Source organism: Centroberyx gerrardi, chromosome 2 (assembly GCF_048128805.1).
Source record: "Centroberyx gerrardi isolate f3 chromosome 2, fCenGer3.hap1.cur.20231027, whole genome shotgun sequence".
NCBI classification, from domain to species: domain Eukaryota; kingdom Metazoa; phylum Chordata; class Actinopteri; order Beryciformes; family Berycidae; genus Centroberyx; species Centroberyx gerrardi.
The window spans coordinates 24,458,851-24,484,909 of NC_135998.1; the positions used below are offsets into that span (position 1 = coordinate 24,458,851).

General features: G+C 41.8%; 1 protein-coding gene across 5 annotated transcripts in view; it reads right to left on the reverse strand.

The window, feature by feature from the left end:
- Positions 1–21,919, reverse strand: part of fnbp1b (formin binding protein 1b) — a 61,413-nt gene extending 39,494 nt beyond the window's left edge. For 3 of the 5 annotated variants that reach the window (XM_078287182.1, XM_071924027.2, XM_078287187.1), the window contains exon 1: positions 628–731. In XM_078287182.1, coding sequence (XP_078143308.1) covers positions 628–669 — 42 coding nt within the window. In that variant the 5' untranslated portion in view covers positions 670–731. Of the gene's footprint in view, positions 1–627; positions 732–16,446; positions 16,520–21,707 lie in introns of those variants that run through there. The other 2 variants (XM_078287184.1, XM_078287177.1) reach the window with 2 other exon arrangements.
- Between the last annotated feature and the right edge of the window lie 4,140 nt (positions 21,920–26,059).

A 26,059-nucleotide genomic window follows, 5' to 3' on the forward strand; every position in this document is an offset into this window, starting at 1 on the left:
CACCTGCAACCTAACAAAGTAACAGGAACAGAAATGTTAAAGTAATTTGATTAAAAGTGAAGGCACATGTGTAAAAGTGTTACAGTTCTATTTGAGGGCGTTGTCCTGATTCCAGTTACTTGTATAGCCTACTTCCCAAAGCCTATCCTTTATGGACTAATGGTTATAATTCATGCATTAAAAACCTTTTAAGGCTTTGTGCTCAGCCTGTGAATATTGACAGACGTTGTCCAATCGAGACGCCCTGATATTATGCGGCAGTAGCCTATATCATGTTCAAGTGAGGTCTTTCACAGAGGTTTAGTGTGGTTCACTCTAAAAATGGGCACTAACAGTCCAAATTTATTTTAATTTAGACCAAATACAGCTGACTACTGAGGGAAACACGAGGCTCTTGTTGGTTGAGGTCATATCTTGTGATGCATGGTTTCCCTATAACTAACATTTAGAAAAGCCAGAACGGATGTCTTGCACTACAGACAATGCACCATTTCATCAGGGATATCAAGGGACATTTTACACATACACATACTACAGCTAACTTTTACTGCTGATCACGAAGGCTATTTCCAAACTATGCTGATATGACAGCTTTGATAAAATTGCAAATATGAAACAGAAAATGACCTTGGTGTAGCTCCAACAGTCCCCCATCCTCTCCTCTACCATTTCTGGAGTCTTCCTGAATCCAAACAACAGCTCTTCTACTACAACAGAGTGTGTCTGTGAAGCGAATGGCTGTCTAAGCCTGCACAGTTTCACTGTATACTATGACTACTTTGCATCTCTGTACTGAACACATTTTGGTATAGACTTTAAAAGATACAGGAAGCGGTTGTGGTAATGAAAAGTTCTAGAGTTATACATTGTCGCTCAGCACCTCAAGGTGATTTTTTTCTTACTGAGAGTAGGCTAGTCTTTCATTGTAGCAACAACATGCATAAAATCAGCACTGAGCCACATCATGTTGCATAAATAATTAAGTATCATAAAAGCTCTGAAGTACCTTCTGAATAGAGACTATTGTATTCACACATTATATGATTCCTAATTGAAGTACTCAAGGGAAACAATGCAGTGTGCTTTCAGTGAGAGGGACTTTCCAGTCTACATTGTTACTCAGTTTCAATGAGCAATCATTCATCAGCAATCCACTCATCAGGAGAACGACAAGATAAAACAAAACAGTCAGTCATTATATTGAAATAAAGATGCAACACTCACTCCTTAACCTTTTCACTTCTGTCTTTGTTTTTCTCTCTGACTCTCACCCTCGCCCTTATCCACTTTTGTTCTCGTTTCCATACAATGCGCTCTCCTTTCTCTTTATCCCCAAGGACGCGCTCTTTGTCAGGCCACTGTGCCGATTTGAGTAATCAAATTTATTCACAGAATTTACTTCATTAACGCTGGACGGCAGCCATTCTTGAAGGTCTCATACAAAATAAGCCGCTGGACCAGAACGGACTAGCATCAGCACACGTCACCGCACCCAGACACCGTCCACAGACATGCACAAAAGCCCTCCTCTCTCCAACACGCATTCCTCCACAAAGACAAGTCAGATTACCCTTTTTTGCAGGGACACCATCTTATCCAGGCTGTCTCAGTGTGGAATATGCACCCTTTTCCAAAATCCAAATCCAAAACAATGTCCATCCAACCCTTCCCTCTCCAAAGTGGGTCAGCAGGCACACTGTGGTTAGGTTAGAAAGGGTATCCAGAAGACCATTTCCCAGGTATCCAACCGGAGCAAGAGCCGAAGATTCCTGCAACTCTTACTGAGAGTGGGTTGGGGAGTATGCCCATTGACCCACTCCCACACAAACATAGAGAAACCGTACAGTAGCAGAGAGCGGGTCCTGATTGTCGGGAAGCAGCGAGAATCCCAGAGAGCAGGGGAGGAAGCGATGCAGCACCGACACACACACTCACACACACTCACACACACTATGCAGCTGAGGCCACGGCTGCCTCCCAGCATTCAAGCTAAATGCTCCATCAGGCGTAAGGTGGAATACGTGGGATGGAGGGGAAAAACAGAGGGAGGGGGCTTGAAAGAAGTGGAGATGGGAGAAGAGGCGGGATTACAGGGGAGGAGATTAAACTGAGGGGGCACTTTGGTGAAGCATTAGCCTGTAATGTTGGCCAAATAAACCCCACCACCCCCTTTACTGAAACTTAATGCAAGCTCAGAGTATCTATGAAGTAAAGTCACAGCATAAAGATTAAGATACATGAATCATGATACGATGACTCATTCTGAACTCGTGAATCTTTGTGAACGTCAGATGGGATAGAAGGGACGGCTCTTCCACTAAAAGGGAAAATTCATCAACAAGGCAACTCCCCAGCTAGAGAGAGAAGAGAAAGTACAAATGAATAAATGATGAACTACAGTGAGGAAAACATCAAAGTAACAACAGAATACGAGAAGCTGTGTCAAACACAGGGAGACTGTTGGCTCCAGGTCTTCTGGTTGAAGGACGGTCTCCCCACTCACTACACCACCCTGCTGACCCTCTAATTTATACCTATATAAATTTATAAATTTATAAATCATTTTGTACCGACCATAGAAAAAGACCCTTATTCAAGAGGACGGCTGAATCCAGTAGCCAAGAAAAGCAAAGCAGACAGGGATGTGGAATGGAAGAGATTGATGAAAGGGAAAGAGGACAATAAACACTGGGATTTTGTGAAATAGGCTAGAAATAATAATAATAATACATACGTACATACATTACATACATTTACAATACATTTTATTTTAAGCAGGATAATGGCAACAGTGATCAAAGAATAAAGCTCAAAGAAGCATGCAAGCCAATATGCTTGCTTTCATTTTTATGTTGAGAGCAACATGACACTAAATTATTATTCACAATTTTACATATATTTAGATGTTATTTAGCTTAATGGTTACGGGCAGCCCCAGTCTGGATAGACAAGACTGTGTTTGACTTTTCCAAACTACTGGATATCATAGCTGAAATGCAAAATAAATATACTTTGTCATTTGATAGTATTGTCATTAATCTCCATGATTAATTGCTAGATGAAATTTGAATTTAAGAAAATTGAATCTAGAATCTAGCTAACTTTTGTACATCTTTATACCCAATATTTAATGCATCCCAATTATTAGGCTATATTAATTGTATGCAAGTGACACAGGGCGAGTTATTCTTTCACATTTAGCCAAACAGTCACCACATTAATGTTCAGAACATCAATGGGGTCTTTGTAAAACCTCCCTCTTGTGGCCCCTGTACCAAATACTAACTCCAGCTCCTGCTCTGGGCTCACTTCCATGCTGTCAGCTGTGAACTTTGACACCTGACCTCATTCCTGCAGGAGGGAGTAAAGGGGTGGGGGGGGTGGGCGATCCCTTCAGGAGAGGAACCAGCGCTGCTCGGCTTGTTATTTCAGGACACATCCCATTCACTGCGGTGCATGTACTATTATAATAGTACATGAAGGAAAATAAATAGAGCAGCGTAGCTAAATGCTTTTTTTATCCAGGAAATGAGAGACGGCTTCAAACGGAGAACAAAGGAGACATTTAATAGGTACTAACTATATGTAGGCTGCGAGAAAACAAATACATGCTTGTTTAAGGATCAGCCTCCTGACCTCCCACCCTTCCCAACTGGTGATGGAGATTACAGCGCATTTTTAATGCACTGGAGTGCCAGTTAATCTCAACTAATGCTACATTATTTAGCTACCATTCCAGGTCAGATCTGTTGGTCTTACCCATACTACAGGCCTATTGACCTGCAGCCCTACAGTGCAGAAGGTTCCTCTTTAACTCACTGCACAATACTGACAGGGCAGAAACACAGTAGGCATGCCATTTTGTTGATTTGTGGCCAAGCTTTAGGCACCGATGAGCCTGGTGCAGGCAGATGCAGGCTGATATTAATCCTGCCTGTCTTATACAATCACATTTAATGATCTGGCCAGTGGTTCTCCTCTGCATGACCTCTGAGTTGCACTGACAGAATTGTTTCTGCTTTCCAATTAAGCACAGATTGGATACTAGCCAGATTCTGAAAATCATATTAGCCACCAGAAAGCTGCTGTGCATGGGACCTCCAAAGACTCAGTGCAGTGAAAATGTACAATGAAGATATAACACTGATCCCATTTATACTCACATTAATATTCAGTTATTATTTGGGATACTCAAGTATTTAAGAATTGTGAAATGTAAATCTCACATCTTCTGGCATATATGTCTATCAGCCAGGGTACTGAGGAATGTAAATATCCTGTCGCTTTTATGTTGGTTTTTGAAGTCTGTGCAAGTTTCCAGCCTAATGTCTTTCTCATGCATATAAAATGATTATCCAATATGACTGGGAAATATGAAAAATGAACTGGGAAATATCCTAGTATCCTGAACAGTCTGTGTATCTCTCGCTGTCAGAAAATTTCAGTGATGCAGTGACATCAAATGCATCTCTCTGCATTTGGAGCAGGGAAAATACCTGGCTTCCAGTTCTTCTCCTTTCTACCACAGGGGGCAGCATAGAGCAATTTATCTCCCGTTATTGGCTACTGAGAACCTCCGCTAGAACCTCCTTCAGGGTGACAGGTCAATAACAGTAGGAGCTACAGTCAGCAAATGATTTACTACTGAGAATATGATCTTCTTTGAGCAAACGATTAAGGATGACCCAAACAAAGTAATGACAAAACAAATCTCTGGCACAGCATCTCTCCTGGGATTGCTGCTGATGTTACTTTTTCATCTCAGCTCAGCATGCAGCCAACCCACAAATTTAGTAGGAAGAGACACGTTATGCATAATAATGCACCTGCAAGCCTCAGAACATGTTGATTCATGATGATGGGCCTTGGAAGAATACAGACAAGACTTCGTATAAAAAAAACATTTGACATGGACACCTCGCTTTTTGGGAAGATAAAGGCAAGTTAATGAAATTATCGAGTTCCTCTGCCAGACTCAAGGAATCCCTCTTTAAAGTGGTGGGTTTCAGCAACGTGAATAGGCCTACTTCAGAAAGGCTGGTGATACCACGAATGTTTTGCTTTAAACCTCAGAAGAAATGCTCCTTTGGACACTTCTTGTTTTATCACAGCCCCACCACCTCCGCAGAGATCAGTTTGCTGCTCTGAGGATCACAGCAAGAAATCAATATGCCATTACAAGAGCAAGAGAAGAGGAACAAGGGAGCTGTTTCGTTGGGTGACTGAGGGGAATGAACGGGAAATAGGAATAGGAAATATCACCTACTAACTCGTTAAGTAGTTGTTAAAGAGAGCGCCATTTAGGCTATATTCCTTTGGGTAATAACACACATGACCGCATGCTCAGTCATGCACCAAGTTGCACGCACTCACTCATATATGCATGTGCACACAGACACAGTTATAACAAGAAATAGTAAAATCAGATACATATATAGGGGTCTTTCTGAAAGCAAGTGAGACTATTCAGAAGTAGCAGCCGTTGAAAGCTTGAAAGTAGTTTGAAGCTCAATTTTGAATCCTAGCAGAAATTAATTTGTACTTGTCTTTGAGGTTCTGTGGTCATAAGAGATATTCGCACACTTGTTCACTTGCACATCCCTGTCTGCTTTGATATGTGTTCTCTCAGAAACATTTTGCAACTTCAGGTTTTGTCATCTTGTACATGATGTCCGGTGAACTAGTGGGGCCTGGGGGTGGGGCCATTTGTTCTTAGCCAATCATCTACAGGCTTTCACACTGAAGCAGTAGTCTTTAGCTCAACTTCCTATCAATCAGTTAAAGGCACACTAACAAGGATGACCACCACAAAATGTAATGTAAAATTTTATGACCTTATTTGGTCAATGTTTCTATGTGAAATGAATTAGCAGCAAGGGACTTAGAGTTGTTCGCTATCTTGATACTAGACAATTCTAGGCAGGAAAAGTAGTGGGCTACATGGTGTCTCCCGAAAAAGCCTACATACTTATCACTCATTAATTTAATTGCAGTTTATAGCTTTGGGATGGCTCTGGTTAAAGAGCATTTGACTACTGGGATGTGTTGGTTGCCTGATCAGTTTCTGGGTCACCTAGCTGAGGGTGTATGATTGATTACAGACCAAGCTGGCAAAACCTGAAGTTACAAACTGATCCCCGAGAGAACCCTGACCGAAATCCCAGGATTCGTAGCTCTGAAAATTAACTGCTGAAACTCTGAAGAGAGTGCTGTTGTTTTACATTTAAGTGTTTTTATGATTTTATTACATGTAACATGTAATCACACTAATACAAACCTTAAGTAACAAGCATTAAAAGTATTTTATTCAAACTGATACTACAAAGAAAGATTTTTTTTTCCAAGTGTGAAAAGCTTCCTTATGACCACAGAATCTCAAACCCAAGTGCAAATGAGTTCCTGCAAAGATTCAAAACTGAGCTTCAAACTTTCAAAAACCCCAGTAGTTTCCAGCTTTCAAAACTAAGTTTCAACTTTTCAAAACTCAGCTTCAAGCTTTCAGATTGTGTCAGTGGTCTGTCTCCATAAAGTTTAGCCTCTGACAGGAAACCTGTTGAGAAAGAGAAGAGCAGATGTCTCACCAGAGGAGGGTGAAGTATCCACAGTGGCAGAGAGGACAGATGTTCTGCTGGAGCGAGGACAATGGGATTAGAGGACTATAGATGCTTTTGTCCAAGCCAGGCATTTCTTTTTATCAGTGGCTGAATGTGTTGACCAAAGAGCCAGGATAGCGGGCTAGGTTGGGGGTATGGGCTTGTGCTGAAAATATCCAGGCCCTGAGATAGCATTGAGCTTTTCTGTTGGACATGTTTGTTGCACTAGGCTGAGCCCCCATGTACCCCACTGTCCCATGGAGAGCATGTCAAAGTGACTTATAGCCCTCACCTAACTCATTAATTGTCTATGACAAGAGAAATGAGTTGTGTATCAGAAACTATTACGGGACAAAAGAAATGACACCATCTACTGACCATCTCACACCTAGGCCTAAGCCTGTATGGTCTGATGAGTAAAAAGACAGAAGATGGTTTTCAATGCGGTCTTTATACTCTTCTCTATGAAAACCATTCTTGTACAAAAGAATGGAGCTATATCAGGAGTCTCATTAGTTAACAAACTCCAAACTGCAGTGAGAATGAGAAGAGAGGGAGGGAAACTGCATTCATCCCCAACTGTTCATTAGGGCTGTGAGGGTGCTGCCAATTTCAATAATAAACAGCTAGTCCGATTGTTCTAGAAAAATCAGTCCTGCCTGGTCCAATAAAGCAGAGTGGCTGAAAATGTCTACTGCTCTGCGGTTGTTCTTTTAGTGATTAGCCAAAGCCTCTCCCTTACTGTCCCTCACTGACCGTGACAGAGAGGACACACCAGAGAGAGGACTCAGAGGAGAGAGGACTCACCGTGCTCGGCAAAGCAAAGCCATTGCAATTTGGTTTTCGTCCATGAGTCGGTCAGTGCGTCTCTTTACCGTGTCTCACGACAGTGGGCGTCCGGCCGCAAGAACAAATATTTGGGGGAGATGCCAAGCCCTCTCTTGCACACACATAAGGCTTTGTCCAAGAAAGTGGGGGGGGGGGGGGGGGGGACAATGCCTCCATAGCCTTCTGTAACCCCTGTGTCAGAGAGTAGTCAGAGGAAGAGGGACAGTAGCTAAACACACACACACACACAAACACATGCACGTGCACACACACAAACAAAGACACAAACTGATGATCATGTGCTGGACCAGTGAATAGCGGCCCTCAGCTATTTCACTTTGTGTCATCAAAGGTTGAGAAGGCCTTAAGTGCCCCCTGCCCACCCCCCACCCCCCTAAACAATGATTTTACACAAGAATGCAGTCATCGAAATAAGACCAACTCTTTCTTCATGTGACAGGCTTAAGCAATTTTCACAAGTAACAAACTAAACCAATGTCTGAAATAAATCTCTCTTAATTCAGCATTGCAAAATGCTAAATAGCTGTTGTACAATAACTTTCCAGCTTGATTTTTTGTTCTCTAATACATGAATTAAGTCCAGGATGACTGCTGTTTTGCTAAATATTATACAAACATTAATAACCCAACTACACCCAGAAGAGACTATTCAGTGTCAATGATATGACATCAACTGTCTAATGTTGTACGTCCAGTTTTATAAGTTGTTATCTATGCAAAACACCCAACTGAAAGAACAACACAGACACACATGCACGTACGCAAACACACACACACACACACCTTCTGCAAAATATGAACAGCTGTTTGGGGCAGTGTGTGGCCTTATGTGTGTTAGAGCTCTTGTTTGCATGTCATGCAGATATATATATAGAAGCGAAGTCCCAGCTGGCCTGAAATTTTAGAGTGTGTGTTGGTGTATGCGCATGTGTATCGCTCTTCTGCGCTCATACTACATTTCTTCTGTGTGTGCCTGTGGATCTATTTGGTTACTGAAGACTGCAATCACTCCACCTCTGTCCTCGTCAGTACACAGTGATGGTCAGCAGTAAGTCAGAGGTGTCAGTTCGCCACTCTAGAAACAAAAACCTTCTCTTTCAGTGGTTGAGCAACAGGAAATTGCTGCCTCTCAGTTGTGAGTCACAGTAACTGGAAGGGCGGTGGACTCATTCATGGAAGTCAAAAAGAAACTTTTACAGCATCATTCTTTTAGGCACTGCCCTCGTGGAAGATCAATGAGCTAGTTTCAGTGTAACGAGTTTTTACTAAGGACAAACTGCTTTCTGGCTATATTGTACCATGGTACTTAGGGCTGGGTATCGTTTAAAAAATTACGATACCAGTACCAATAACAGTACCCTTAAAGTGATACCGATACCAATAGAGTACTTCATTCGATACCTTTTTTTTTTTACGTTTTGGTGGCATCTCAGCACGCTGAACTGCCAACTCCGTCACATACACCGCGCTCAACTTCACCACCACAGACTGTATGGGTTGTAGCTGCTGCGGTAGTGGGCCAATCACACGTCGCATTAAATCGAAGAACGCTTGCGGCGATTGGCTGCGAGCAAAACCATACAAATAGTCATTTTTTTCTAGATCTGTGTACGAAAAGTATCGAATGCAGGTATCGTTTGACTGGAGAAGTTTCGATACTACTTGGTACTGGGTTATTTCGGTCGATACCTTAAAGGTATCGAGTACCGATACCCAGCCCTAATGGTACTCTATGTACAGTTCCTATTGGTAGTGCTGAAAAGAAATTTGCTATACTGTGAAGCCAAATGGGCTGCAGACATTTTGTGACTGTAGGCAGTTGTTAGCCTGGACTCTCAGCTATAGAGCTCAGTATCCATTCACTGTCATACTTTTTTTAGGCTACTATCATTCTCTGCTCACTTACAGCACTGGCCATCTTCATCTCCAGCAGCACCTGCAAGTACTCTTCAAACGGGCTCAGCTGGGGCTCATCATTCTCAACAGGGTCCGGTTTCACAGAGCGAACACTGTCCAGGAAAACGAAAAACTCACTTCTTCTGCGCAACATGGTCACGGTCCTCATGTGGCAACACAACAGAAAAAGGGAGCCGCGGAGGAAGTTATTCCATTTCAGACGAATGAGATGCAATGAAAGAACAAGTCCTGATCAAGCAGAGCAGTGTTCGTAGAGTTTAGAGATCCTTCATACAATGACGCAATCCAAGAGCGGATCCAAACACACCGTATAGTAATGCCTAATCCAGGAGCATATTCAACTGATGAGGGTCAATCAAAGAACAAAGAATGCTGACAGAACCAAAAGAACAAAGAGAGGGGATGTCAGAAAGGTTGTAACCAGCACAGAACGTCACCAGCTATTACCTTACTTGCCCATGGGCTGTACGATTAAATGACTCAGGTTGAGGCTGTTATTAATCTGATTACTATACCTTCTTTGTAACTAGCCTGGCCACCCAATAGGACGCCGTCGTTCTGTGGATTACTCCTGCCGGACCAGCAGGCACACATTAGCCATTGTTCTTGTTGAGCTGTTTTTGTTCTTTTCGGGGGACAAAGCTCTTTAATTCTTATATAACGCATTCTCTGGATTATGGAGAACAGTTGGGAACTTTAGAATATGCCTAATATGAGAGAACTGCAATGATATGGAGACAGTTCAGAAACTTGATAAAACATAGCTCTTGGCAAAGGGCTTCGACTGAATGTCATCCCTGATCCATTCAATGAAGGGGCTGGAAGCAATCCAGCTTTACCTGCTGGTAAACCATCTCCTAGTAAGAGCCCATAAGCTTGATAACATTATATGGATATGGATGGCTAAAGCCAGTGGGCAATGGTGGCCATGGAAATTAATCCATATCGGTCCAGTGGCACTGGCTCGGGTGATTAGGGTTTGCACAATTAGTTAACAAGTGCCACACATTTTAATAAAAGCACTGATTGTCTCCATTTGAGGCAAACCCATGTTCTGTCTCTCCTACAAGTTAGCGCTCACACTGAGCATGGATGATGTTAACGGGTAAGGGTGCTCAGTTAACACTGACTTTAATGTCAACTGGCACCCCTGCTCAGAGTGCCAGCTGTCCACACATAGCATAGATACTGCACATGGCTCAGGTGAATCTCTGGCCAAGGCATTCCAGCTATGTGCTGCAATGACCTGTCTCATGTAGGCCTTTGCATTTCCTCCACAGAACAGCCTGATTTGGACACAATAAGTAGGCTACATGTTCTCTTGCAGCTGGTCCGCACAGTACCTTTGTGATTACCATACTTCATACTTGTGATTACCATACCTCTGTGCAAATGGGTATTAATTTCAAAATTGAATTGTAGCTGAACTTGTGGATTAGGAAAGCAAACACATAAACAAATAGGATATATACAAATAGGATATATTCCTAGTATAGACTTGTAGTCTTCTGGAAAATGTTACAGTAGTAGATTGATTTTTGTGTGTTTAAGACTGTGTTTCTTGCTTAGAGTTTCAGTTAGTTCATAAATAGACCTGACCCACTGCCTTTTTCTGTGTCAAGCAAGGCTTCTCTTCTTACAATGCCTCTTTCCTAACTGGAGCTACAGCTTAATAACTCAGCTTCAGATGACAAGGGTCAAATCACCCCCTTGGCAATCAAATCATGCCCCAGTAGGATCCCACCCAGCTATGTGCCAACCATGTACTCCATTTCTATTTTGGGTCTCAGACCACTTGTCTTTCAAGCAGTCACCCTCCCCAGGTAAACAAGAGTGTGTGGTCCCAGTTGCTTAAGTTGCTAATACAACAGCACATGCTGCCTTAACAATGTGTGCTCATTTACTCATTTAGCCAATATACTACAGAGAGGCATGATAGGACTGCCTAAACAAAGCCACGCAGGCTACTATGGCTATAGGGTGGCTAGTGAGCAGGGGTGCTACTTGAAGCCAGTACAATGTATTTAGCCTGCATGGTCTGTTGACAAACATATGGCTCCTGTGGTTTCTGGCATAGTTTTCCTAAGATTGGTCTTGAGAAGCATACACTCACTCAGTGTTTCTCCACAACCTTACAGTCTAAGGATGCACTTGCATACATATCGATGCATAGACATTAGGCTCTACAGAGGGGAAATCATTTTGCGGCCAAAGATTTATTCCCTCTTACAAACAACCACAGGTTTTATGCAGATGCTCTAAAATGTTTACATCCATCTTCCTTTCAGAAAGGCCTCAGAGGACCTGAAATAGGCTACTTAAATACCTTCATTTTAACATGAAAAACTCAGAGGAGCTGAAATCACCCGGCAGTGTGGTATTGCTGTCTGCACTCCTAACAGTTATTCTGGCAAGTTCTCTGAATTCTCTGGCAGCACGTTCCCTCCAGCCTGATATGCTTCTTCTCATGATATGTGAGTAAAGATGGCACTTCTCGAGTGGGTGCCTGGCACAGCAAGCAGGTTGTTGTTCTTGAAGAGACTCAGATCTTTCAGTACAATGCTATGCATGTTCTATCAGACTGTTGTAGCCTCAATCCTTTTCTATGCTGTGTGTGTGTGTGTGTGTGTGTGTGTGTGTGTGTGTGTGTGTGTGTGTGTGTGTGGAGGGGGTATGGACTCTGTTATTGAACTGAGCCTAGACTTGTTAAAGGAAGTGATGGAGAAAATCACAGTTGCAATACTACTGACCTCCACCCTGTCTACTGTGTTCTTTCTATCTATCTATCTATCTATCTATCTATCTATCTATCTATCTATCTATCTATCTACTTACCTATGTATCTGCCATTATACACATTTATAAATATCCACAAGCCCCACATGTTGTCATATTTCAAAAGTGCCCCCAAATTAAGCTAGGTATTTCTTGTTTATAACAAAGGACTAAATATGACTTGTTTTAGATTTGTTTGCATTGGGGATTCAATAGCAGTAAAAAAGACTGTGACACAGTGATGCATGCCAGGGAGGCCCTTCCAGCTCACAACATTTCACAGATCTATGAGGCTGCAGTTCAGTAGTGGCAGGGATATGAAAAACAGTCCATTACATGTTTCACCAGAAATGTGAGGTTAATTCATCCATTGAAAGCGGAGAAATGGAAGCTGAACAAGGACAACCACTTTGATTGCGCAAAAATGTTGTTATTTTGAAGCGGCTCATACGATCACACCCATTTTAATGCCAGAGAGAGACAGCTGAATGCTCAATGAGACGGTTAAGGGAGGAGAGCAAGCTAATGAGTCAGTGTGATGGAGAGAGAGAGAACAACAGAGAAATGGAGCAGGTTAGAAAATGTAAAGAAAGACATGAAAGACTGGAGGCTGTATTCATCTTCAAGGCCTTAGATGATTTTATTTAGCAATGGCAGACAAATGTGTGCAATTTAACTGACTAAAGCGGTCATTATTGCCTTGAATCACCTCACATCAAATAGCCATAAAGTCATTGTGGAAAGAAGGTTTACATGGCACCCACCCTGTGTCCTGCAGACATCTGGTATCCCTTAAGAATGAGCAGATTTCAGGGAGAGAAAAAATACCTCAACTGTGACACAAGTAGCATGCCCACTTTTTTCTGGAGCTCATGACTAATTTGTTTGTATAGGTTGGTCAAAAACTTCCTCCAATCTTATTATCGCAAAAGAAGGCAGATGGTGCAGTTAGATTATGTTCATGAAGCCAATAAAATGTTCCCCACCTTTTTGAGTCATTTTCTGCTGTGCTATAAGATTCCTCTAAAGATGAGCCATTGCAACAACTTCCTGTTTCTACTTACATTTCCTTCCTGGCTTAACTACAATGAAGAAACAACTATATTTCTCTCAAGAGGCCAGTCATGGGCCCCTTTTCCTCCGAGAGTAAACATTCAAACTAATGTCAAAGTGCATTAACTGCCGAGTGTGGTGACTGACAGGCTTGACGGTGGAGACTATTTCATGACTGCTTCAGATATTGTATGGGGGTTACTGCAAAAAGATGCTAATGAAAGGATAAGTAAAACTAGCCTACTTTCTTTAACAACAACCTACTTTGTAATCAAGGAAGAAAATTTTGACTTTTGGCATCAGTATCTTAGTATTAGTATCTCAGTCTGACTAGCAATGAGGAAATGCGTAACAGTGAGGGCTTTATCTTTTTGCAGCCAAATGAACCGAAAAGGACTGAACCGTTAGGCCTGAAGTGATGTACTACAATAGTGGGATGTATGCATGCATCTCTCATCATGAGAGAGACTTTAATATCTGACAGCATTACAGTGAATAGGTTGACCTGTCAGCATCTTAGACATGACTTTAAATCGTTTCCTTATGCAAATCAGTTTGTTTGCTTTGTTTGTTAGCTGTTTTCTACATGCTGGGATGAGTTCATTTCCAACCAAATAAATATTTCCCATTGCCTTTAGAGGTTGCTAAGCAACAATGATGTGAGCATGTGTGAACACCAAGCCCTCCGGTACAATTTCTTCAGAATTCAACGCTCTGTTTTTTTTTACAATCAAAGCTCAAGTATGTGCTACATCACATTAGTATATTAGTTATTAGTTTCACTTCAAGGTTTATCTTTCTACTATCTGCCACACTCCGCTGAGGCTCTCAGTGGTATCAACAAGTTGGCTGCTTACCTCTGTCACTCTTTGGACTCTATGAACTGGATGCTGTCGCTACTACTTTAAGTTTCACAGTTTTGAATAGCGGTAAAACAGCCAACTGCACGGTAACACCGCAATCTGTGTGATAGTGTTACTCCATCACTATGGTGAGAGAAATGCTATGCTGTCACAGGATGGGCAAACAAATGCCAGTTATGTACTACACTAGAGCAGTAATTAGGAGTGCAGGTAAGGCTATAAGGCTCAGGTGACTCTTATGTTAGAGCTCATGTGACTGAGGCTCCACAGCAGTATCATTTCCAATGTCACGGCGGTGATGAGGGGTTGCCCTTACAAATAACAGAAGGGACGGTGCCTAAAGATTAGAGGCTGAACAGCCTGTGAGGGGAAGCAATGAGTCACTCACTCATGGACAGAACGTCAAAATAGCCTAGACCTCTCCTACTCAGAAGACAAAGGACTACGCTGGGTATTAGCATCACTGCAGTCCATCCATATCAAGTAGAAACCTACTGAAAACAAGATAAAAAATAAGATTTGGCTTAATCATGGCTAGTGATTTTAAGAACTACTGGTTAATAGCTATTATTATCACAGCTAACTGATTAAACTGTCATGTAAAGTGGGCTTTGAGCATTAAAGTGGTAATCCGCAACATTCAATTTTTTTTATTTTGCCAACATCTTTAGTGATAAGCAGTCATTGCTTTGGTGTTTCTGCACTGCACTTTTGTTTTCATTTGTCAAACAGTGTCCAGTACTGTGACGTCTTTTTCCTTGGATTTTCAGTTGATGCAGTTTGAGTTTCTGTTGGCGTCACTCTTTTCTTTGTCGGTTCAACCATGGTGGCTATCACTGCTCATGCTAACTACTCAGTTCCTCTCACTATATCAACTGGCGTTTGAGAGTAGCAAAATGGACATCTATTTATGAAACTGTCAATGATTATTACTTCAGCATACATACACCATAATTCTAGTTACTTCATGTCTACTTGCAGCCAGGAGCTAAGCTAACTTGCTGTAGCCTTCCTCACTAGCATTCAGAGAGCACTCTGTGAGATCTTTATGAACAAATAAGCACTTCAACTCATGGCTATTTGTGTCAAAAAAGTATTTCAATAGTATTTCAAAATTTGAAATGTATTAATACATCAATTTGAAAACTAAATGTGCTAATGACGTCAATTAGAAGGTTTTTCCCTTCTGAAACATGGCCTGGAAACCAAGGTACATTCCAAACTGAGATTTGTGAACCATTCTACCGCTAGTTTCAAGATTAGCTTTCAGTAACCGCAGTTCAACAGGAGGTACTTCAGCATAAATGAAAAGCAGGGGCAGTTTGCAGTGATAGACTCACAAGGTGTCATACAAAATCTGTATTTATTGTACATTAATAGCTGCATATTTCCTGCATAAAATCTGCATATCCTACTGTCAGTGTGAACCTACATCTCTTCCATGTGGGTTTACTGTTTTGCCAGTCATTTACATATACTCTGTTTCAATAACCTCTTATCTACCCCCCTCTCACTCCTATCGCTCTCTCCCTTCTTTCTCCCCTGCACTCCCTGCGGTGCAGTGTGGGGCCTTTAGATCAGAGGTGGATCCATTCAGGGCCGTTAAACCCTCTTGGGGGTGAAAGAAAGAAGTGAAGAGAAAAATGGGGTTAGGGTGGTATCAATGAGTCGGCAGGTGGGCGGCAAAGAGTATGAGAGTAGATGGGGGAGCAGGGATCCCTGCCCCAGCCTAGCCTGCCAAAGGTCCCAGTCCCTGACCCCCCGCCCCCGACTCAGACACACTGACAGAAGGAAACAAGCTAGCTCAGGTTTCAGTCCTGGAAGTGCCCTGAATGTCAAGTGAGCAGCGGGGGACAAGGCTAGACCCTGGGGGCCTGGGGGCCTCTGGGCCAAGACGAGGCACGACGACAGAAACCAGTGAGGAACTCTAACGCCGGGCCATTTATAGCACAAGCTAACCTATCAGGAGATCAGTCCTGATATCTCCACTGTGAATGCATGAATGCCCTTCACACAAACAAGCCCATGAGGTTTTGATTGAACAGTCTGTGTCCCTTTGGTTTTAGTCTGGAGTGCCACTTAACAGCATGAGAGAAAACAAATGATGTTTCAAAAGGCCTATCCTGATGAAACCACGTTCCCTTCTCAATTACATCAGAGGGGTGATGGCCAACAGACAGGCATGTGGCTACAATTAAAATGACTCGACAAACTATAGCATTCATCTCTCCTGCTCTCCACAATGGAGAGATAACTATTTTCAGACACAGAAAAGTATTCACAAAGTACGAAACAACATAACTGGCTGAGCATAGTTCAGTCAAAGATCCTTCATGGGCTAAATACCCTAATATTATAGAACAAAAGGTGGTGACCCCTGTGCAGTACCAACTCACCTTCAGCTGCTGCTCTTTGAATAAAGTATCAGCCTTGTCCATGTTGCCTCATCAATGTGTTATGGGACAGGAAACGCTTACTTTTTATCTACAGACTATATGGAAAGTTAGCGGACTCTCACGTGCAACTGTGAGAAATATAGCTTACATCCAGTTCCCAAAGAAATATACCACCACATGACGGAAGTGAAACATCCAAGGTGCTTCATAGTGAAAAGGTGGAGCAGCCACTTTGCTTGATGTAATACCAGAAGAGAAGGTTTAAGTCCTATTTCCGTTTTTAGCTATACGGTAAATGTTGTGCATTGTCGATGTACAGTCCAAGGCTGTTGAGTGCGGCAAAATCCTGTGTGTTTTCTTGACAAAAGAACATTAGCCTGAATAGTGACACTTCTGCTCTCTGACACCCGAGCACCCCAAGGACCTTCATCTAAGATACATGTTGCTGTCTGCCTTTCAGGATCCAAACTTTCTACAACTGTTCAAGCATGGCTAATTTTGTCTGGAATGTTTCCATTATTTGGGGTCTAATGCCTCTACAGTTATGAAATAAGTCTTTTCTCATGTCTTTTTTTCTGATCCCTGTTCCACTGAGAAACAGTCACATGTTTCGCCACATTTGACTTCCTTCTTCAATGGCCGCATTTGTACACAGAGTCTCTGTAGGAGAGGGGGCGGGCTCGGGGTCCTCGCTGTGCATACACAAGTTGCTGGTCCACTTACTTAACAGTCTTCTTGCACAAAAAGGAAACAATTGGCATTTCCAGTGCTGATGAAATAGGGCCAAAGAGAACTTATAGCAGCCTGGAGTCCAATCTGTATGCTTACAAAGACACAGTGTTTACCACCTGCAGGCCTGGAGAAGTAACACCAACTGGAACTACAGCCAGGGTGGCTTCACCCTGATAGGCCTGAGCACTACAGTTTATTACATGCCTTGCTATGCTGATTGACAGATATTTCCTTCCATTACACCTATTTAGTGTAATTAATCACATTTTGTTAGTGCTTAGTATGATAAGACCATCAAACAGATATGACTATGCAAAGATTCAGAGAACAGGAAGTCAGGACCTCAATCATAAAACAGTGTGTTCATTTAGCTTACTTTATGTTGATTGAGTGGAAATGCCCGCGGAGACACCTGATTACTCCCTTAACAAATTCGGTAATCTGTCTCCTCAGATGACTGATGACCACCTGCATTGGCTGCACTAAACTAATACTGGAGTAGTGTAGTGGACCTTATTCTGGCTCCGATATCCCAGCTGGACAAGGTACTGAAGAGAGCCTGTCTTTGGTCCCTATTACAACGGTTATCACATGAAGATGTGACATATAGGGTTAGGGTTAAAACTCTCTCAAACTTCAGCAGGTGGACTGGATGCCCCACAGCAAAAAAAACAAAAACACAAAAAAATATGATCTACAACAAGCATCAACTCAGTACCCAACAAATGTGAACAAGCAGATACTGAAGCTTTGCAATCCATTAGCAAAACTGTTGAATTTTAAATGTTGATGTGTTGTAAATTTGCCGTTGTTGACATACTTGTGGTGTTGTTGGTTATTTTGTGAATTCATTCTGTGCAACAACAACACCAAAAGACCAATAAATACAACTACTACTACAGTAGCATATCACTACTGTTACTACATGACTGTCTGCAGGCCAGGAAATGGACTCTCTGTGGATCAAATACATCAGGACAGAACCGGACTCTTTTCTCTGCAGCATAAGAGTCTCCTTCAGCAAACATTGTGCTTGTAACACTTTTGTTGCTACCGCTGTTGGGAATGTTGCAGAAGAGTAACAGTGATGATCATCATTTTCATGGCAGCATACATTCCCAGAATCTGACAGCCACCAGGAGCAAGATGAATACTGTAATCAGTGCTATGATGTTGCACCAAAGGCATTCAACATTTCTGAGCCTATCAATTGACTGTAATCTGCTGTAGTGCATTACTCATGGTGACTCATACAGCCTCACCAATGGACCAAATGGACACAAAGTAAACTACATGGTCAAAAATAATTCAATTCAGTACCATTCAGAAGCAATCTCTCTCTCCCTCTCTCGTTACGTTTCTATTCTGTTTCTCACTTTATCAAACACAGAGGAAAATATCACAGCACGGCCTGTTTGCACTAATTCAGCCCAGCAGTCTTGCTCATGAGAGATTGAGAAACCCCGCTCGACTGTGACCTCACTTCCTGAAATATCACTTACTTTCCTCCTCGCAGCAAAGAATACAACAGGATGAGCTTGATAAAACCCATGTGGCGTCCTGTTGCCTCATCTTTTATCGTCATGCCACACCACTCTGAGGCTGTAGCTAACTAGCCTCAAAGACAGCAATCATAAACACTATGTAAATTTCATCTCATGTCCATATCTTGCCATTCAAAACAGAATCAAATGGAATTGGCATGGCCTGTGTTAAGTTGGATAGTCCTCTGATGAATCAGATATGCCAAAAATGACATGGGTAGTTGATAACTTAGCTATTACACTGGCATACATGGCTGCTATGACTACAAGGTACTGCTTACCTAATCTACAACACCCGGCTCTTGCTCTGTATAACAGGTTGATATGTTTTGTTGTTCGATCCTGTCTTGGGACAGCGAGCAAACAAGCTGCACACATTTTCCAGTGGCAATTGTCAACTGCCACCTGTACAGCACTGCTGTGCTTTGCCTGCTGTCCAGTTGTAAGGACTAAGATTAAAGAAACAAGTGTCTGGATTCCATTCAGCCTGCTTAGGAAAAAAAATTGAGCATCTGGTTGTAATACATTATTCTCTGCAAAAGCTCAGTCTCTGTTTAAAAAAAACTTGCAAATGCTTTCCAGAAGCAAGGCACACATGAAAGCCTCTAAAATACCCTCAGGCAATGTTCGCTTTGTACGACTACCTGGGCAGCCGTGCATCTTGGTCAGTGCAGCAGTAAAGAGAAATACACTGACATCACTGGCAAAACACTAAGAGTCTGGAGCACTGGCGGTTTTCTCTGTGAACTCTGGGCCAGGTAAATTACTGGAGAATTCAAGGGAGTGCCGCCCCCCTTTTTTTTTCTTATGAAGGAAAACACATCCCTGATTTAACTATCTCCAGACCCTGCTTTTTCTCTGCTTGGTAGAAAAAAGAAATCAGACTCATAATATTGACTTTGGAAATTACCAAATCGCAAAAGAGGCTACAATTTTTATCAGAGTAAAAAGCGTCCCAGACAACAAGGTATTCCGGTGTTGTGCAAAATCTCTGGCCCACAGATCAAGCTCTCTGTCAGAGACAGACTTTCATAGATTCATTAAATTGAATTCCCCATTGTAGAAAAAGCTGTGTTTGCTGTGTCACATTTACAATAGAGGGGATACAACATGAGTTTGAGTCAATATCATGTGACCCTACTGGCAGGTTCAAAATGTCAGCTCCAGTAGAAACTTGCAGGCATGCACTCATGCATATCTGCACAGACACACACACACACACACACCACCTTTCATCCAAAATTCAACGTGCAGCCAACTGTAACAACAGGCCAGTAATATCCATGTACCTCTCTGCCAGTCAGTCTGTCAGCGTCCAGACAATAGGCTGATTGCTTATCTGGTGGATCATTTCCACAAACAAAATAACAACATGAGCTGAAACAAAACCCAGACAAGAGGAATTCCACCGGCCATGACTGCTTATTAGCATGTCGTAAAAATAGCTTGACACACTCCTGTAATCTTCCTTATTCTCATGCCATAGCTGACAACACAGAGCCCTACATTTGTGAGTGTGTGTGTGTGTGTGTGTGTGTGTATGTTTAAATATAGGGAAATCATTGACATGCCATTGTATCCACCAAGACTGACACAGTAAACTGTTTGTAGTCACAGTGGCTGGCTTGATATGGGCTAATATCTGGTTGTAAGCAGTTCAGCAGTCCCCAAATTTGAGTTTAGAGTGGGTGGAAGAAATGTGACATCATAGCAGTGGAATTTATTGTAGTAAGGTGGACTTCTATTGAGGCTTCTCTTCCTCCTCCTCTTAGTGGTCATCAAACAGTATCACTGACTCATAGGTGTGGTGGAATGCTTAACCTGATTGCTCAATGCAAGGAATCACCTTTATAAATGGGAATTGTATTAATGTTATTATTATTATTATTTTTAGATGCAGGGTTATCCTGAGTCCCCCTGACAAGGTATTGTATTGAGATTTGTAAAGACTACTGACAAATAGAAGTTCTGCATGCTCAGTTCAATGTAAGGTAATTCTGTGATTAAATATGTGACTAAATCTTCTCATTCAAAAATGTCGGCATAGGCTTTGCAAATAATTTGTTATTCATAAGCCCCAGGTTTGGGGATGCTTCATTTTCAAGCTCGTGCAAACAAAGTTATAGCATCATTTATGGAAGTTAAAGTCCAGATTTTTGCTATAAATATATATGCTATAAAAAATATATATAATCTAATTGTAATAACTACATTCTGTAAAAATATTGATTATAATTTGGTATAACTAGGCTACTTGAGTGCAAGTAGTGCTTTCAAAATTCTCAGATTAGTAGTGTTATTCTAAAAAAAATCTACTCATGTACTGTAACTAGGGGAGTGTAACGAGTTACCTTCCACCACTGCTTCTAATTAGACATCAGTGGTTAAATAAATAAATACCACTTTGAATGCAGATGGCTAAGAATCGCGAGCCTAATCCCTACTTCCTCAACTGGCACTGATAACACAGCCTGTGATGCACATCGTCACCCTGCTTGTTAGCCATTTATCCACTCGTTAAAAACAATACACGATCATAACTGTCACTGCAACACGAAGCTAGAGCAACTTGCCATCAGAGGGATATACAGTATTTGAGGGGGTGTGTGCTAAGCATGGTTTAAAATGCTCAAGTGTAAACTAAAATGGACGATGAGCTACCGATTTTTCACCAATAACCACCCAGCACTCCCCTCCTTTGACTGGTAGTAACAGTTAGCTGCAGGTCCAGGGAAATATAGGATGCCATGGACATATACGAGCAGAAATATACACGCTACAGTGATTGCCGCTAGTACAAATTAGCCCTAGTTAGGCTAACGTTACAGAGGCTGAACATCCACACACCAGCATTATACAGCGTTTCGCGGTAATTTCGAGCTATTGCGCCTAGTAGCCTGATTTTTTTTTTTTTTAATCTGGAAACCGTTACGTTCACATAGGCTGAATAAAACGCATGGACAATACAAGTGCACTGAGACTTACCCATAGCTCTGACCCCCAGCTCATGGTTTCAGTCCGATGTCCTCGTAATAATCCACAGCTCGGATGGGGTGTTTTCAATAACCACAGCGGCAGATGTTTGAGTGTGTGTCGTTATATCTCTGCCTTTGAGTTATTCGCCTCTGTGCGATCGTATTCTGAGAAAAAAAAAAGCTCCTATATGCCCGTGTTTTTCAGCTCCTCATCCTGTCTGATACAAGATGGCCAGGAGCTGCAGCATAATCTTCAAACAGGGTAGTCTAGCTATATGCAGTGCGCGGGTACCCGCCTCGACCCAATGACAGCTGCTCTTGCGCGCACACAGGCACTCTACAAAAAAAAAAAAAAAAAAAAAAAAACAGTAGGGGGGGCGGAGGTGGGGGGTGTCACTGCAGGGTTGTCCAATAAAGCGTTTACAAATAAGCATGATCAGATATGACTGTCCCTGGTGCGGTTAAACCAATGTTAGCGCCAGCATTGAAATCTGGGTTGACTGCTGGAGGAAAGGGGGGGGAGGGTGAGAGAGGTCACCACCATGACAGATGTTTCATTGAAGACCTCCAGAAGGTTCAATAGTAACTTCTGGACACCCAGGACCTCCCTCTCTCCCTCTCTCTCCCTCTCTCTCTCTCTCTCTCTCTCTCTATAAACTCACCTACACTACATTGACAACACGCCTACACACATATCTAACCCACAACATCAATCTCAACAGCCACAGGCTAACAGGATGGATGACCATGCTGCCTTCAAAGGGCCCAGTTAGCAGCTCAGAAACTACCATGTGCCAGTAATCATTGAAACAATCCGCACAGCGGTTCAGAAACAGCATCATAACAATTGGCAAACTTATGTTCAAAGAATTGCATCAGTAGTGGTGACCAGTATTATGATTGCCACAATGGCTATAACCTCATTAGATAGATTGTGTATCTTAGCTATGAGATGGATTTCAATACTGGTGACCTTTCTTTTCAGACAGAGATATCCCTATGTCCCTGAATAAACTGATTGACTACAAATCTACTCATCCATGGTACCCAACATCCTCAGGGCGTGCCTTGGCTTTCTACTTGTCAGTGTATTCATGCCTATTTCTTTCACATGCATCTCTCCATGGCCCTGTAACAAGCCATTCATTGCTGTACTACAACACCAGCTCAAGTCCTATCTCTATCTCTATCTATCTCTGGCAGGACCGTAAATTGCTGGCATACGTCTGGTCACATTATCCCAATCCCTAGCCGCCCAGAGTTGCCCCACCTTGTGCCTATTGAGTAATTATTATTTCCTGACTGTAGCCCACAGTGAAGGCCGGCAGACCAATCAAAGTATCAATTTCAGATTTGTTTTGACACATTCCTGCAACATCAAATGGTACTCAGTTGTCATCATTGTTGGCACATACGCTTGTCTATATCTATGGGATTCCTCAGAGGCTATTGCTCTCCCATGCAGGCACATTTTTGAGCAATAACTCAGTCATGACAACCCAATAAACCTAAACCAAAAAATGTCTCATCCAGGTTTAAAACATTCATTATATCAGCAATCATCATCACCATTGTGTAAATCATTATATGGACTTGAAGTTTGTGAATCATTATGGTCTTATAGTTTGAGGGTGATAATCCCACTTTATGTTTTGTTAGAATCTCTGAAGTTGGCCACTTCATTGACAATGCTGTAGCCAGTAATCCTGTTACTAGTGCAACACTACCACCTAGTGGTTTGAAATTTATAAAACGGGTGTAACCGTTGGGGGTAACATGCCATGCAGAGAGCAACACCACATTTTACTGGGAGCACTAAGCACAGATGGAAGAAAAGCAGGAGGTGCAGGCATCTCATTAGGGGCCTGCCAAGAATTAATAGTGGGATCATGACACACAAAACTAAAACAGAATTAGAAAGTGCCTGACAGTGCATGTACTTGGTAATAGATAACATAAACGATGAGTTATAAGAAACAGGCCCCTGAAAATGCTTACACCCAGGACCATCAAGACCCAGCTCTCCCACTGACACCATGACCTTTTCACCTCAATATTAATGCTTGGCGTGAAGGTTCCATCTCAAACCGAGGTGCTGTGATTTATATTACACTACTTGATAAAAATGTTTTTAAAAATATATTAAAATAGATAAACAGGCGGGACATGAGTATTCCAGGTAGGACAACACTTTACCAAAACACAACCCACTCTTTGCTGTCCTGTACATGTGACTGAAGGAGTATTGTCTAGTGCCAAGTGTGTGTGGAGTGTGTGGACAGGATCAGGCGCTCTTATATTAGCTTTGATGAATTTAGCTGAATTAGATGAATCTGTAGGATTGGTCTGAGAATACTATGGAACAGGAGAAGGAGGAGGAGAAGGAGGAGGATGAGAAGGAGGAGGAGGAGGAGGAAGATGAGGAAAAGATTGGAGAATTGGAATAAGAGATTTGAGTAGCATTTAGAAATGTCAGTGGTTGAAACAAACATTAGTATTCAGTATTATCCGGGGATATTTGATGGCCTCTACCAGTTAAACTGTCTCCTCTGAAGGGAGATGCACCATTCATTGCATGGCCAGAAACTATTATATGGCTCACACATCGGTTGGGTCTCCGTTCTGAATGGGTTTCTGCTGCTGGAGCATCAAGAGCTGCATGTGTGCTTTTGGTCATGGATGAGATCAAATCAATGTGTGAACAGCACTGATACTGCAGGCTGATAACTGTTGGAGCGCACCTCTCAGGATAGCTGGATCTAGTCAATACATATTGCCAGTAGAGGTCATTTTCCAACCTCTCGCATCTGGTAAAGGAGCAAAGTCAGCGTGTGAGGTTCTTTTGGCTTAACAGTTCACCAGTTCTAACTGTCATGTTAGAGCTGAGAGATGTTGGACCAAAGTAAGTAAGTACACCGCCTAGGTTTAGCCCCGGGAGCTCATACAACTTCACCAGATTGCCTTTACACCTTTTGTAACTAGAATAAAACCTTCAATAAAACCAGTCTCTCTCTTAGAGGGGGAGCAGTGCATATAGACCAAAGGGAGGCTGAAACTGCAATGGAGTAATGACAATGTTCATTACAATTAAAAAGACAGTGTTGAAACCCCACCACATCCTTTAGTAATAAAAACAATCTTGCTTCACCAACAGAGGGTGCACAAGGACAGGCCAGGTGTGGCCCAGTCCTTGCCTGACGCCAGTCTACATAACCAAATAACAAACCACTGTAGTCAAGGGTTGTGAGATCAAAAGCAATAAATCAAAATGTGAGCATTCAATATCACTAAACAAAAAGCAAAATGAACGCACAACATAATAATAATATCAATGTATGCAAACATTTACCACTACATAGAATTGGATGTAACTATTAAGGGTCTATATAGAAATGTAGCCTGGTAGTTTCTAGGATGATACAATTTAAGTAGAAACCGGTAACGCTTTATTTTACAGCCCACTAATTACGGTCTAACTAGTTTGTAATTATGGGGTACTAATAAAATAACAATGCTGTAGTTACAGGGTAACAAAACAAGAAGTCTGGGAATTAAGGGGTAACAATTTTGTAATTATGAGACATTTATAAGGTAGTTATGGTGTAACTGTTTTCGTAATTACTGCATACTTGAAAAATAATTACAGGGTACAATAAGTAATTGGGGGGACTATGTTAGTGGTGCTTAAAGGTTCATGCACTGGAAAAAGGCCATTGTAAAGCGCTACCCATGTTTCTATTAACTAGATGGGTTGATGCACAGGTTGTTCTGGATTAAATAAATTCTATACCTGAAAAGCTGAATTGAAGATGAATAACTTTTCTTTTTATTTTCCTAAAGTATCCCCATATGATAGTAGGGAGTAGTATTAGGTAATAGTAATCTATAGTAGTAATAGTAGTAGGTAGTAGTAAGATTAGAGTGAGCTAACATGTGGCTTAAAACAGTGAAATTGTAATAGGAATTAGCAATTAAATAGATGTTTTCCACATAAAAAATACAGTATCTTAATACAAATTCCAAATATTCAGTTATGTGTTTTTTTTAACCATGTGTAGTTTATAAACCATGTACGAAGTGAGACATCTCTGTCATCAAAGTTTACTAGAGCCTGAGCTTCATCTGATGAATCATAATGCAGCTGGACAGAATGCAGCAGAGTTCATAGAATTTAGAATGTCAGTGTCATAAAGGAGCGATTGACCTGAACACAGACTCAGACTCAGTTTCATCTCTGATCGGTGTTCACCTGCACATTGAGACAGAAAACTCACGTTGCATTCATTTGGAGAAACATCAACAATATCTACCTTTTAAGCAACATGTATTTAGAATTGTATTATTTAGCAGGAAAAGAATAGT